This window comes from Amphiura filiformis, chromosome 6, assembly GCF_039555335.1.
Source record: "Amphiura filiformis chromosome 6, Afil_fr2py, whole genome shotgun sequence".
Classification (NCBI taxonomy): Eukaryota; Metazoa; Echinodermata; class Ophiuroidea; order Amphilepidida; family Amphiuridae; genus Amphiura; species Amphiura filiformis.
Window position 1 is genome coordinate 21767767 of NC_092633.1, and position 12454 is coordinate 21780220.

General features: G+C 37.6%; 1 protein-coding gene across 6 annotated transcripts in view; it reads left to right on the plus strand.

The window, feature by feature from the left end:
* The window catches only part of LOC140155143 (calcium/calmodulin-dependent protein kinase kinase 1-like), a 122221-nt gene that overhangs the window by 80571 nt on the left and 29196 nt on the right, over window positions 1-12454 (plus strand). For all 6 annotated transcript variants that reach the window (XM_072177868.1, XM_072177867.1, XM_072177865.1 and 3 more), the window contains 3 exons: window positions 8505-8563; window positions 9193-9281; window positions 10118-10191. In XM_072177868.1, coding sequence (XP_072033969.1) covers window positions 8505-8563; window positions 9193-9281; window positions 10118-10191 — 222 coding nt within the window. The remainder of the gene's footprint in view (window positions 1-8504; window positions 8564-9192; window positions 9282-10117; window positions 10192-12454) is intronic.

Here is a 12454-nt window from a genome sequence, read left to right on the forward strand (position 1 = left end):
CTAGGTTAACCCTAACATGGATAAATCTAACAAAATCCTACTACACAAAGCGACTGCAAGCACAAGCTTCCCACTTGGTATGATTGCGCAATCATTTTGACAACACATGTACACTACACACGAAGATGCTATCTAGGCCTATGCAACACCCATGGCTTGCTATCTCTGGTCTTGTCCTCCACAAATTGAAGGGTCCGTACTAGTTCTTAACTGTGCAAAAGCAAGCAACTCCTCAACAGATCTCTGAAAGTCCCTTTAATGTGGAGGAATTATTTGATCCAAAGTGATGAAAGTAACTTAATAGAAAACATGAGTTATACAGGTTATTAGCATGCCATAGGGGTCTAATTTCCTGCTTCCCAGAAATCTGCCCATTCATCATCAGTTTGCCTCCATCTTCTATGTATAATACTCACTATGGACCATAATAGCCTCATCCCAGTGGCATAGTTCAACAACCTCAATTGAATAACCATAGTGCAAAATTTGACCTCAAGTTGTAGAGTATGAGTTTTTGTACCCAGATTTTCAAAGGTCATTCAATGAATGTGCAATTGTATTGAGGTTAAATGACTGCACCCTGATAGATGAGCATGTTGTGGCTCCTAGTGACTCCCACGTTGCAATGTTTTAGCAGCATAAATGTGAGCTGTCATATCCCAACTCAAGATTAATTAAGCTTGAAATTGAGATCATGAAATATAATAATGCTCAAGTATTCTAATTAATTTCTGGGGATCAAATTATGATATTTTTGAAACTGTAACCTTAGTGGAGGAACACAATGTCATCTGTAACAAGGCATCATTCTATGCTGGCATATCAATGCCAATCCCATCTGACACGTACACGATGACTTGCAATAAATAATAGAAATGCAACATGGTGAAGCAGGAGATGAGAACATTGGGCAAATTTTCTTGATATTTTACTTGCTTTGCAAATCCAAAGATGGCTGGGTTTTTTGGCAGTGCAAAGTGATGGGGAAGGGACTGATCCATTGGCAATGGTTGCATCAGAATATTTCCAGTTGGGCATGCGGGGAAGGGGGAAAAATGAATTTCAGGGGGTAAAAATCATGAAATAAAAATAATGAATGGGTTTTTTTTATCAGTTTTATGTAGGGAAGGAAATATATAAATATACATGCTACAGCATGTTGCAGGGTAGCTACATGTACAGATTATAAGAACCTCCTTTATTGACGAGAGCACGGTGGCTCAGTGGTTACGGCCTTGGACTCATAATCCGAGAGCTTGTTCGACGTGCGTAGGTTTGATTCCCCGTCCCACCACCGTGTTGCGCCCTTGGGCAAGGCGCTTTGCCTCGCTTGCCTCACCCCACCCCACCCAGGTGCAATGGGAAGCTGTTAGGGGTAGTCACAGTCGTTGTACTGATGGACCCTGCGCCACTTGTAGGCTGCAAACATGGTTCCGACATATTCTAATGACGGCGGAATAAATGTAAAGCGCTTTGAGGCTGTTTACGGCATAAAGCGCTATATAAATATCTACATTTATTTATTTATTTTATTTGACAGTTTAATTAAAAGAATACACCAACTTGCTAAAGATGCACAGCAACAGTAAATTGATCTTTGCATGGCGGGCTGTGTTGTGTAAACCTTCTTGTTAATGTTACGGTATGTTTCGGTAGATATCCACGATATAGCATTATATTAATGTGTAATCCTCCAGACATGGTTATTTAGTAAAAGAGTTTTAACTCTATCACTAAAAAATGCTACATACCTGGTTTCTATCAACGTGTTTCTACTGAGTGATGCAAGGAATACGCAGTAACAGCCCCAGCAGAAACAGATCGGGTGAAGGTGAATGCACGGTAATGCAAGTGAATCCGTCAACCACCTATTGAGGTGGTTAATAGTGGTGAATATGCAGTAACGTTCGCAGTAGAAACAGTTCGGGTGACGATTTTACGGGTGACACCGGAAGTTGGCCAACTACAATCAGTGTGAGCATTCAAAATCTGACCTTGAAAGGTCACTAAAACTATTTTCTGGGCGTCCGCCCCTCCCCACTAAATATGTGGGTAGTGAATTGTTACCTTGCATTTACAGTGCAGTAGAAACAACCCGATGAAGGTGAGAGGATTAAAATACGAGTGAAGGTGAAAGCGTGGTAATGCGAGGTGCTCAGTATAAACACGCTGTTTGAGGTTCATACCGGTCTGAACAGATCTCTAGTGACTACAACACACTGTCTGTCATAAGTAATTATATGACTATTTTGAACCATCCAGAATGTCAAATATTACCCTGGAGAATAATTGATGGCTAAAATTGAATTAAGGATTTCTATTAGAAATGTCATCTTTTATTCTGCGTAATTTGAACATTGTCTTCAGAGTTCTGCACAAATATCCACAAGTGGGTGATAATAAAGGCATTACTGTGAATAAATGAGAAGAATATTGTTTATAAATCTCTCAATTTCCTGTTAAGTAGGGCCTTCATGAAACCTCACATTTCCCTAGTTCAATCAAAATGATGGACAGAAAAGAGCATTTAAATATGATTTTATGCCAACTTTTATTGCGCGAGTACCCAAGGAGGCTAACTGGAGGCTTTTTATTGAAGGAGAAAGAGAGAAGATGAGAGAAAAGTTGTTTTCTCTGCACCTGTTTGGAAACACTGACCTATCCACATGGCACATGCTACCTGGGATGGCAAGCCAAGGTGTGTACCTTGGCCAGCTAAGATCTTTGTGCCTTTACAAATGTATGTGTGTTCGGATGATTACACAGTCGGATGATGTCGCTTTGTGCTGTAACCTTTAATAGCTTTCAGTTGGGTTAGGGTTAATGTAGTTCATGGCTGTAGATAAATATCAAGTTAAAAAATGCACCACTTTTGAAATTAATTTGGACATCTTTGCAGGTGACAAAATGTTTAGTTTTCTTGTGGCAGTCATTGGCTTATTTTAGAGGGTATAAGATTTCATAAGCCTTGTAGTGAAGATGTTATGGGAGAAGGGGTTTCTCTCAATATATATCACCATTTCCCAGTAGTAATGTGATTCTTCTAACCTGATAAACCACAGAAAAGGTCACAATTGAATCTACGTACGTAATTCAGTTTGGCAACATGCGCTAAAGCAATATAATATTGCTTTCATGCAAGGAGACGTTGTACATTCTGATCCTCTTCATGTTTGCATTGTCTGTTTGAAATAGGGTAAGAAAGGAGAATTTCATCACATCATGGACATCAAGTAAATGAGAACTGAAAGTGAACTAAGATCTGAAATAATGGTGTCAAGCATAAATACCAATATAAAGGTGTACCTTATTTAAGTACTTGAATAAGGTTTACGGATGCCACAAGTGATGTAATCAAACAAAACAAGTCAGATGGGGCTAGAATTGAATTGCAGTGGTATGAGAAAGTGTGCAACTTGTAAAAAATATATTCTATTGTTTATAAAAATCAGCAATGTAAAAATGACCATATCAGGAGTGGAGGTCGATTTTTGGTTTATCCTATAGTGTAAGAGAGCACGAAATACTAATAGGATTAGAGTTAGGGTTCGGATTAGGGTTCGGATTAGGGTTCGGATTTAGGGTTAGGATAAAGGTTAGGGTTAGGATTAGAGTTAGGATTTGTTTGGTATTCTCTTACACAAAGGATACACCCGATTTTTGGTACATGAGAAAGTGACCCACCCATGTGTATGGGTGTGGAGGGTGGAGAAAATTTTTATATATCAGGAATGGAGGTACATGAGGTAAAAGAGGCGCAATGGTTTTTAGTGCGTTATGCTAAGGCACAATGCCTAGATGTTGATCCACTAGCCTTAGCGCACTTTACAGGTTGTCGCTGACTATTACAGCCCCATATCATTCCACTAACCTTTAAACAACACAGGGACTTGCAGCTAAGAAGCGCACTCCTTCGGCATTCCAGAATTTACCTTCGCATTTTGGTACATGAGAATGTAACCCCACCCATATGTATGGGGTTAGGGTGTGTTGGGAGGTTGGTGAGCAATTGTGATTAAAATACGGAGGGAAAAATATGATGGTGCATAACGTACATTGTGCACAGTAGAAACATAATGTTGGTCTATGTATGTACGTCTCAAACAGGTGTTGTGTTTTTGATTTGTTCTGTATTATTTTTCTTTTCTTTTCTTAGTCTTTGTTTGTGTGTGAGTTTGTTTGCTTTCTACCACTAATTTCAGTCCAGTCATCATACAGGCCTGACTGACTATTATCACACTTTTATAGGTTGTCTATAGATGTAACACAGCGGTGTATTTTGCACAACGACAAGCCTTACTAATCAAAGCACAGGTAGAGTTGAATTCCCTTGACTGGTTGTTTCCAAATTGCCTCTAACCTGATCAAATTATAGACTGTTCACCACGCACCACAGTGATTATTCTAATCGCCAGCGATTGAGCAGAAAGGGAGATGTTATTAAATTGGAAGCTCATGTATTATTCTGTGTGAGTACGGACGGGAATACATTGGTGATTGTGTGGCAAGAACTAAGTTAAGCATTGGTATTAGGTTGATGTGATGAAAATGTATCTCTTTGTACGAAATACTCCAATTGATTTCATCATAAGCATTGATACAATATAAGAATATTAATCATAATGAGGCCAATTTTATTTTTTAAATAGGCTAGTTTCAAAATCAAATGGAGAATGTTTTTTTGTTTTAATTCATAATTTTCATATTAAATAAGATTTTAATTACCACTGCAGATTCAGATGAACTCTTTACCAAATGCATTCACACCAACATTCAATATTTATATGCATTTATGTATGTTTTAAGCCACTATAAATTGAACCTGAGACTAAGTTGACTGCAAACCACTGCCTTTTTAATGCTTTCATTGGTGAATAGTCGTAATCAGCCAATCAGATTATTGCATCTGTTGTTATGATTGTCAGACGATTCAATCGGCCAATCATAACCCCACTTCTGTAAGCGTGTTTATACTGAGCGTACAGCTTTTTGACCCGCTATTTTCCGGGCACAAAATACCGATCATAATCTGGCCACCGTTACCCAGCTTGTTTCTACTGAGACCAGAAAGCTGTGTCTCACACGATGCGCTGCATTTTTTTCCTGTAAACGGGAAGTACGGAAAACAGATTTGATGGTTGTATCCTAAATTTAAATGCCCACGCATGGCAGCTCATGGCATATGACCTACAATCACAATTTAGTGTTTTCGTAAAATCCAAATTGCATTAATTTACCAGTGGATCTAGTAATTGGCTATTATGATAATTAATTTACAGCCAAAATATAACCAACTCATTAACTATAAAGAAGTAGCCACTAGGCCTAGACTAAGTAAAGTCATATCCATTTTACTTCATCCAAGTTCATGCGAGTCACACATGTGGCCAGTGTATATAATATCAGAAAGAAGGAACCTACTACATTATCATGATTATAGGCCTATAGGCCCCTACTGTATACAAGTAGAATTTAAATCCCGTTATTTTTTGCAACACGCATGACCTCGACCCGGCAACCGATCACACGGCTTGACCCGGCATGATCCACCTCAAGAGGTGGATCACGAAAAAGCGAGCACATGACCCGCATGACACGGCAACCGATTACCCAGATCGCTTCTACTGGGCTTGTTCCCCGGTATGACCCGGCACGGCACGGCATGGCACGGAATTTGGCCCTCAGTAGAAACACGCAGAATGTTTACGCTGTGCACACTCTCAAAATGAAAACATGTGCCATTCTTCTTTGACAGAAACTGTAGTACCCACATTTTTTCTAATGTGCATGGGAGCTATAAGGCAAACCTTTAAAAAAAAATTTGATTAGAGCTGTTTAGGGACTGTTCACAAACACTTGTTAGGGGGGCCTGATGCAAAAAGGGGGGCTCTAAAAAAAATAAAATTTTTGACCTTTATGCTTTTCTATGGGGTTGACCCATAATTTTCATGTCAAAAAGGGGGCCCTGAAATTTTTGAGGTCTGTAAAGGAGGGGTCCAAAAAATATTCGCGATGAAATTTTTTTGCATCAGCCCCCCCTTGTGAACGGTCCCTTATATCAGAATTTTATTGATTTTTTCAAAATAAGCAAATATACAGTAAGTCTTGTATCCAAGCACCGGATGTTATATGTACAATAATAGCATCTCTTATGCCATTGTGATATACTTTATTATTTGTAAGAATTTTTTTTCTGATGGAAACATTCATAGCACAATTCTAACATGTGTTATTTAAATGTCAACTGTGGCAAGTCTTAGCACCTGAATGTTGTGCTTGAATTACACAGTTAATCAATTCACACATCTTCAACATAAATATTTCACTTTATATTTTGCTATCCCTATGATTTCCTTTTTCAACTAGCATGCAATAAATTTGCTAGGCATGAAATTAAATCATGAATTTTTAAGGACTGAAGTTTTCCAATAGATTAAGGTCTAAAAGGGAAAGTGCTTTGTGCTGTTGCTCTAGCAATTATACACACTGCAAGTAGGCAGTTGGTATTCGTGTGTCAAAATTATTGACATTTCATCTAGCGATTCATTATATTCGTATTATCTTCACTCTCACAAAATGTCATTATGATTACCTCTGAATAAATTTCAGCCGGGACCATTCATATTTGTAAAACAGAACCGCAACTCGAGTGTTTAGGGCCAGAAAGTCCTATCTGTAATAGCTGCCCTATAGACATTTTGACAATTTCTGCATTCTATATTGTAGTCATATAACAATATGCCACCTGGCAGCTATTTCTGATATTACTTTCTTGCCCTAAACCCTCTTATTGTGCATTGTAAATTCACTTGATTCTGTGAGTGAAGTGGCATTGTAGATAATCTGTAGTTACAGTGATGATTTAATTTAATGAGACATATTTGCTTGGAATGTGAATGATATATTTAATTGATATATATTGAAAATTACTATGTTTCATTTTGAAGGGCAACTGTTCAATTAATTTGGTAGTATTGAACATGAATGAAGAATATGATAAATTAAGGGAGTTTGATAAAGATATTTTCTGTTGGAATTTAAGGTATTAATTTAGGTACATTTTGAAATAAAAAGATGTGAACATATTTCTAATCCTAACACTAACCCTAATACTTCCCTGCATATTAAAAAGGGGCATCAGACACTATAATCTGCTTCTCTAAGGTGTTGTGTTTGGAATTCTCTTCAAGCTTCAAGTGAGGTTTTTGAAGTTTTGAGTTTTATTGACTTGACTTGAAACTAAGGAAAATAATAACTCAAAATCTTCACTCAAAATCATGATCCAAGCTCTAAAATCCTCTCTCCAAACCTAAAAATCATGGACTTACAACTGAACTATTGTGACTCAAAACTCATAAGTCATCACTCAAAACTCAAAAATCATGACTCAACTCAAAAATCCTCACTCAAAATCTTGCCAGGGAAGAAGTAGCACACAAGATGTTTTACCCTTGTTCAAAATGCATGGTTGGATTTGTTTCTTATAGTCAGGTTTGATGGCTATGATAGCAGTATATAAAGGAGAATGCGCTTAGTGTATTTACACTAACTTACAGGCATTATCTCCTTATGAATAGCTGAGGAGAATTTAATGTAGTAAAGAATCTGAACATGACAAGTCGGTGCATTGAAAATGTCAGCAGGTTAGCGCACAAAGGTATATCATGTGTGATAGGAGGTGGCATATATGTGTGAGGTTGACACATATAATGACTGACCAAGTTATGTTTAAAGGCTTCACATTGTGTCTCTATAGGTCTGTCTGTGACATCCCACACACTTTGCTCTGTTTATCACAGTTTGAATGTGTCTAGCAGTCGCTATTTTCACAACATTTAGCTGCTATTGTCATGAAGAATTGATAGAGGGAGAATACCAAGACATAAATGTATTAAATTTGATGATAGCGAGTGAGTTGGACAATGTGTCCACAGGCTTCTTTGAATAGGAAAAGTGTTGATGGCGAAAAGTGTGCTTAATAAAATGATATTAGGTAACAAAATGATCATTGTATGTTGAGACCACCACAAGACATTTATTTTTAATGTATTTCTAAATATGGCAATCAACAATTCAATTAAAAAATGATGCCAAAGGTAAACTGGTCATGACCTGTTCGTGACTTCCTGAAGTATAGAGGTTATCCACGTTACTCATGTGTGACTACTAACAAAAGACGCTGGTTCCCGTAGTATTCCTCATTCAAACCAATTCAATGCACGACCTCGGAGTTACTTGCATGAGTTTGGCGGGCTATTTTGAAACAATCATGGTTGCACATGCAGATACTTCTTTTGAAAATCCTAAACAAGGTAGCAGTCGTTGATAGGATATGCAGCTTTTTAATATAGAACACGGATCACCTCTATTGTGAAGTATAGCAGTACACCATACACACTATTGGACACTTGGTACAAAATCTTTTAATATTATTTACACCACATCACATTACAAAACCATATTAACATTTATGAAATATTTTCTGTCGTTTGTATCTTTTCCAGGTGCTAGATGACGTCACAGAAGACCACCTATACATGGTGTTTGAGCTAGTTGAAAAGGGGTAAGAAATGTTGTTAACTCATAAATTACACAGCAATTTGTAAAGGTTGTGTGTAAGCGTGGTAAGGGCCATCATACAGTTAGTTTACTGGACTCAATAGTAGGCTATTCCAGTTGAAAATCATACACCCCCTGTAGAAGACATGACCTTAATCTCCTACACAGGGGTGTAGATTTCAAATGGAGTCACCTCAGGTTCAGGTAACTCAACTTGAAATACATACTCACTGTGTGAAAGATTAAGCTTATAGGGGGTGTCTTTCAGAGGGGTGTGTGGACTTACTGGAATCCATGTAGAATGAAGGGTGCATTTGTGCATTCCACATGCACTGGTGGTAAAACACACTCAAATTTTCTCTCAAGTCCATGGTTCAAATCATGCCAAGACTGTTCAAGAAGTTTATCAATGTTGGAATAAAGTATAAAGGATGGTTGTTTCAGACTGCGATGTTTAATGTTGGACTTGACATGATTGGTGTAGTCTTTAAATATTAGAGTGTTGCACCCATAATAATTACAATATATCAGCTGTTGAGTGATGCTGCATGGTTGTGATATTCATCAAATTTCAGTGTTTATGGTAATGAAGTCATCTCAGTTTCATCTGACTGACATTTTTCATTCATCTAGTGCTGTGATGGAAGTGCCTACAGAAGATCCTCTAACAGAAGAACAAGCCTGGGCCTACTTCAGAGATATGGTGCTAGGCATTGAATATTGTAAGTATGTAAGATCCCACCCTGTTAGTGTGACCAGAGCAGGGAGGAAAGCTTGAAACCCCCAGGAGGACTCACTTCCTCTTGCTGCCCCATGAACTTTCACATTTTCCCAACTTCTAACACATTATTCAACGGTAATTGGTACTGCATCAAACTTTATTTCTATTAAATATGCCTAACTTGAGATGCCTTTTGATATGATAGAAGGAGGATTTCAAGTTACTATGGAGACCAACATTTTCAAATTGCAGACAATTATGGAGGGGGTTTGTTTGGGTGTTTGGATTTTTTGTCGTTATTATTTACTCAGACTATTTATGCTAGCGGTTCCCAAACTGTGGGTTGCGACCCTGTTAGGGTTCACAGCCTCTTCTAAAAGGGGTTGTGGGACTTACTGGAAAAAGGAAAGAAAATACATCTCTGTGTATTAAAGTGCAGGTTACCATTGTATTGAACATGTAACCCCAATCTGACCCATTTTAGCCTTATAGTTGCACATTTTTTTGCGCATTCTGTCCATGTAAAGTTATCATGGAAGCCTATTAGCAAGACTACTTGGAAATTGTGCCACCTTCGGAAATTTTGCTTGGTATGCCACTGATAAATTTCAGTAAGTAACATTTGCATTATGCTGTGGGTCGTGCCAAATTTTTCTTATGAAATTTGGGTCATGGGAAAAAAGTTATCAACCGGGACAATAGACTTCGGGAAGAAAGCCCAGTCAGGAGAAAACCATACCCAGGGAAAACTTGCGATGTCCAATAGTAATATCTTCCCTGACAGCATCAATTAATTTGTTTAAAGTTAACAAAATTGTAAATTGATTTCTTTTGCAGTACATTACCAGAATGTTGTTCACCGTGATATCAAGCCTTCCAATTTATTATTAGACGAGACCAACCATGTGAAGGTAAGAGTATGAAACCTGTTTGCAAAACTCTTTGTCTTAACCATATATGTATAATGTGAGAATTTTGCAGACATGCTTTAAAGAATAGGCCAAATGTTATTATTAAGTTTTGGTGTATCAAACAATGAAGATCCACTTCTCTTCATGATGTAGTGTGACAACATCAAGTTTAACACCGGAGGCCTGTTATACAAAATATGTTTAATTATTATTAGTTTGAATAATATAGAAGCTTACCAGTGATTAATCAAACTTAAGGTCAATACAGTCTTATGAAACATCCCCCTAGTTAGCAAGTGATTTTGAACACCAAGCATGCATAGAGAAACACCATCCAAGAGGATGCACTTGTAAATGATCCCAATGTGGTAATTCTATCATCATCCATCGACTGTTGAGCAGGTGATCCCAAGATCCCTCCAACTGCAATGATCTTGAGCCATTGAAACAACATGGTGTGGATGCAGCATTCCATCAAGATCACCCAACAGGCACTGAGCATACTGCAAAACCAATAATTACTAATGCTTGCTTGAACAAGGAGTCATTTTTGACCAAAATATTAATTTACCATGGGTGACATTGCAAATAAGACCTGTTAGGTACTTTCCTTTGTGAGAAATTTTTAACAAAATATGCATTTCAGTTGATGACCTTTTCAGTTGATGACCATTTTCCTTTAAGTTTATGGTATACCTTGCATTATGTAGGTCACATGTGCTGACAGTCAAATATTCTGTAAAATGTATCGCTTCATTCCATGAAAAAACCTTTTTAAACTTTGCACGTACTTAGCATACTTTCTACAATTGAAAAATTAATAAATTAATAAACAAATTACCCTAAAAGATCGTAAGACTGAAACAATAATGCTCTAAGAAACAAATTTGTCAGAAAATCTGTCAAAATCCATTTGAAATGTATATTAAAGTTGTTTGTAACCTATTCCTCCCCAAGTATAAGAGGCGACACTCTGCCCAAATGAATGCATTTATTGCGCAAGGAAGTGTCACTAGATGCCCTCCCCAGAGGTACTATTAACACAGTTTCTAGATCACTTGACAGCAATTTCACTCCATATTGGGAACATCACACCAGTTAATATGGAAATAGATCACGACACATTTTGGATATATATATATATAGGATTATTAGAAATTCCAAATGATAATTCTGGATTATTTTGTAATTTTCAAAGCATATTTTGAGTAAAGAGGGTTTAAGATGAATGTTGTATCTCATCAGTCATGTTGTTGGTGTAATAGAATTGAAGAAAATTAACTCATCAGTCATGTTGTTGATGTATTTTTAGAATTGAAGAAAATAATGTTGGTAAATTTTACTTTTGATAAAGGAAGTATTGGATAATTAGGTAAAGGTTTGTTCCTGTATTTTACAGGCCTGAGTGCCCATCTCTCTTTCGAAGCGACCTGGAGTCAGACTCCTCGGTGAATAATGTTGTTGTGGGGGGTCCGCTATTCCTCCCTCGCAACGAATTGGTTAATCTTCCCAGCACAAACTGGTATCCATTTATACACCTGGGTGGAGAGAGACAACAGGGGTTAAGAGCCTTGTCTATAATTGTCTAAGTGTACAACATAACAACACCACCACTGGGGTTTGAACCCGCAGCCCTCCGATTATGAGTCGGAGCACGTACCGCTAGGCCAATGTGGCCCTGTATAGTCCCAATACCCTTTGCACCTGTGTTTCAGGCCCTGGTTTCAGGACTAGGCAGTGGGTTTGTGTAGCGGTTATGTACTCGCTTTGCACCACTGAGATTCCTGACGACTTATGCACATTTGGTATGCAGTCCATACTCACTGCCGTCTCTGGGTTCTCAGTTTTCCTCCTACTTCTAAAACTTGACTTTCTACCATGATTGTAAAGTTTCAGACCAATTTCCATATTGAATATGATTGAAGTTACAATGTAGTATAGATATAGCACAAATAGCCTGAGTAGCTAAAAGCCCCAACAAAACAAACAAACAAAAGTTTCAGGGTTACTATTTAGGGTTAAGTTCACTTCACCTTCTTACTGTACAACAATTCACTTAGCCCTTACCATAATTTAATTGTTAGAAACTTGAGTTAGGAATTATATGTCATAGCTGCTAGCTTTGTAATGATACCAAATGATGCTGAAACTTCAGTGAACTGATAAAGAGTTGATATGAACCTAGTAATTGTGACCCAAATAAGCAGAATGAGCTCAATGTCTAGATGATAATGTCACAAAAGTTGTTATGAGTTTAAGGTGG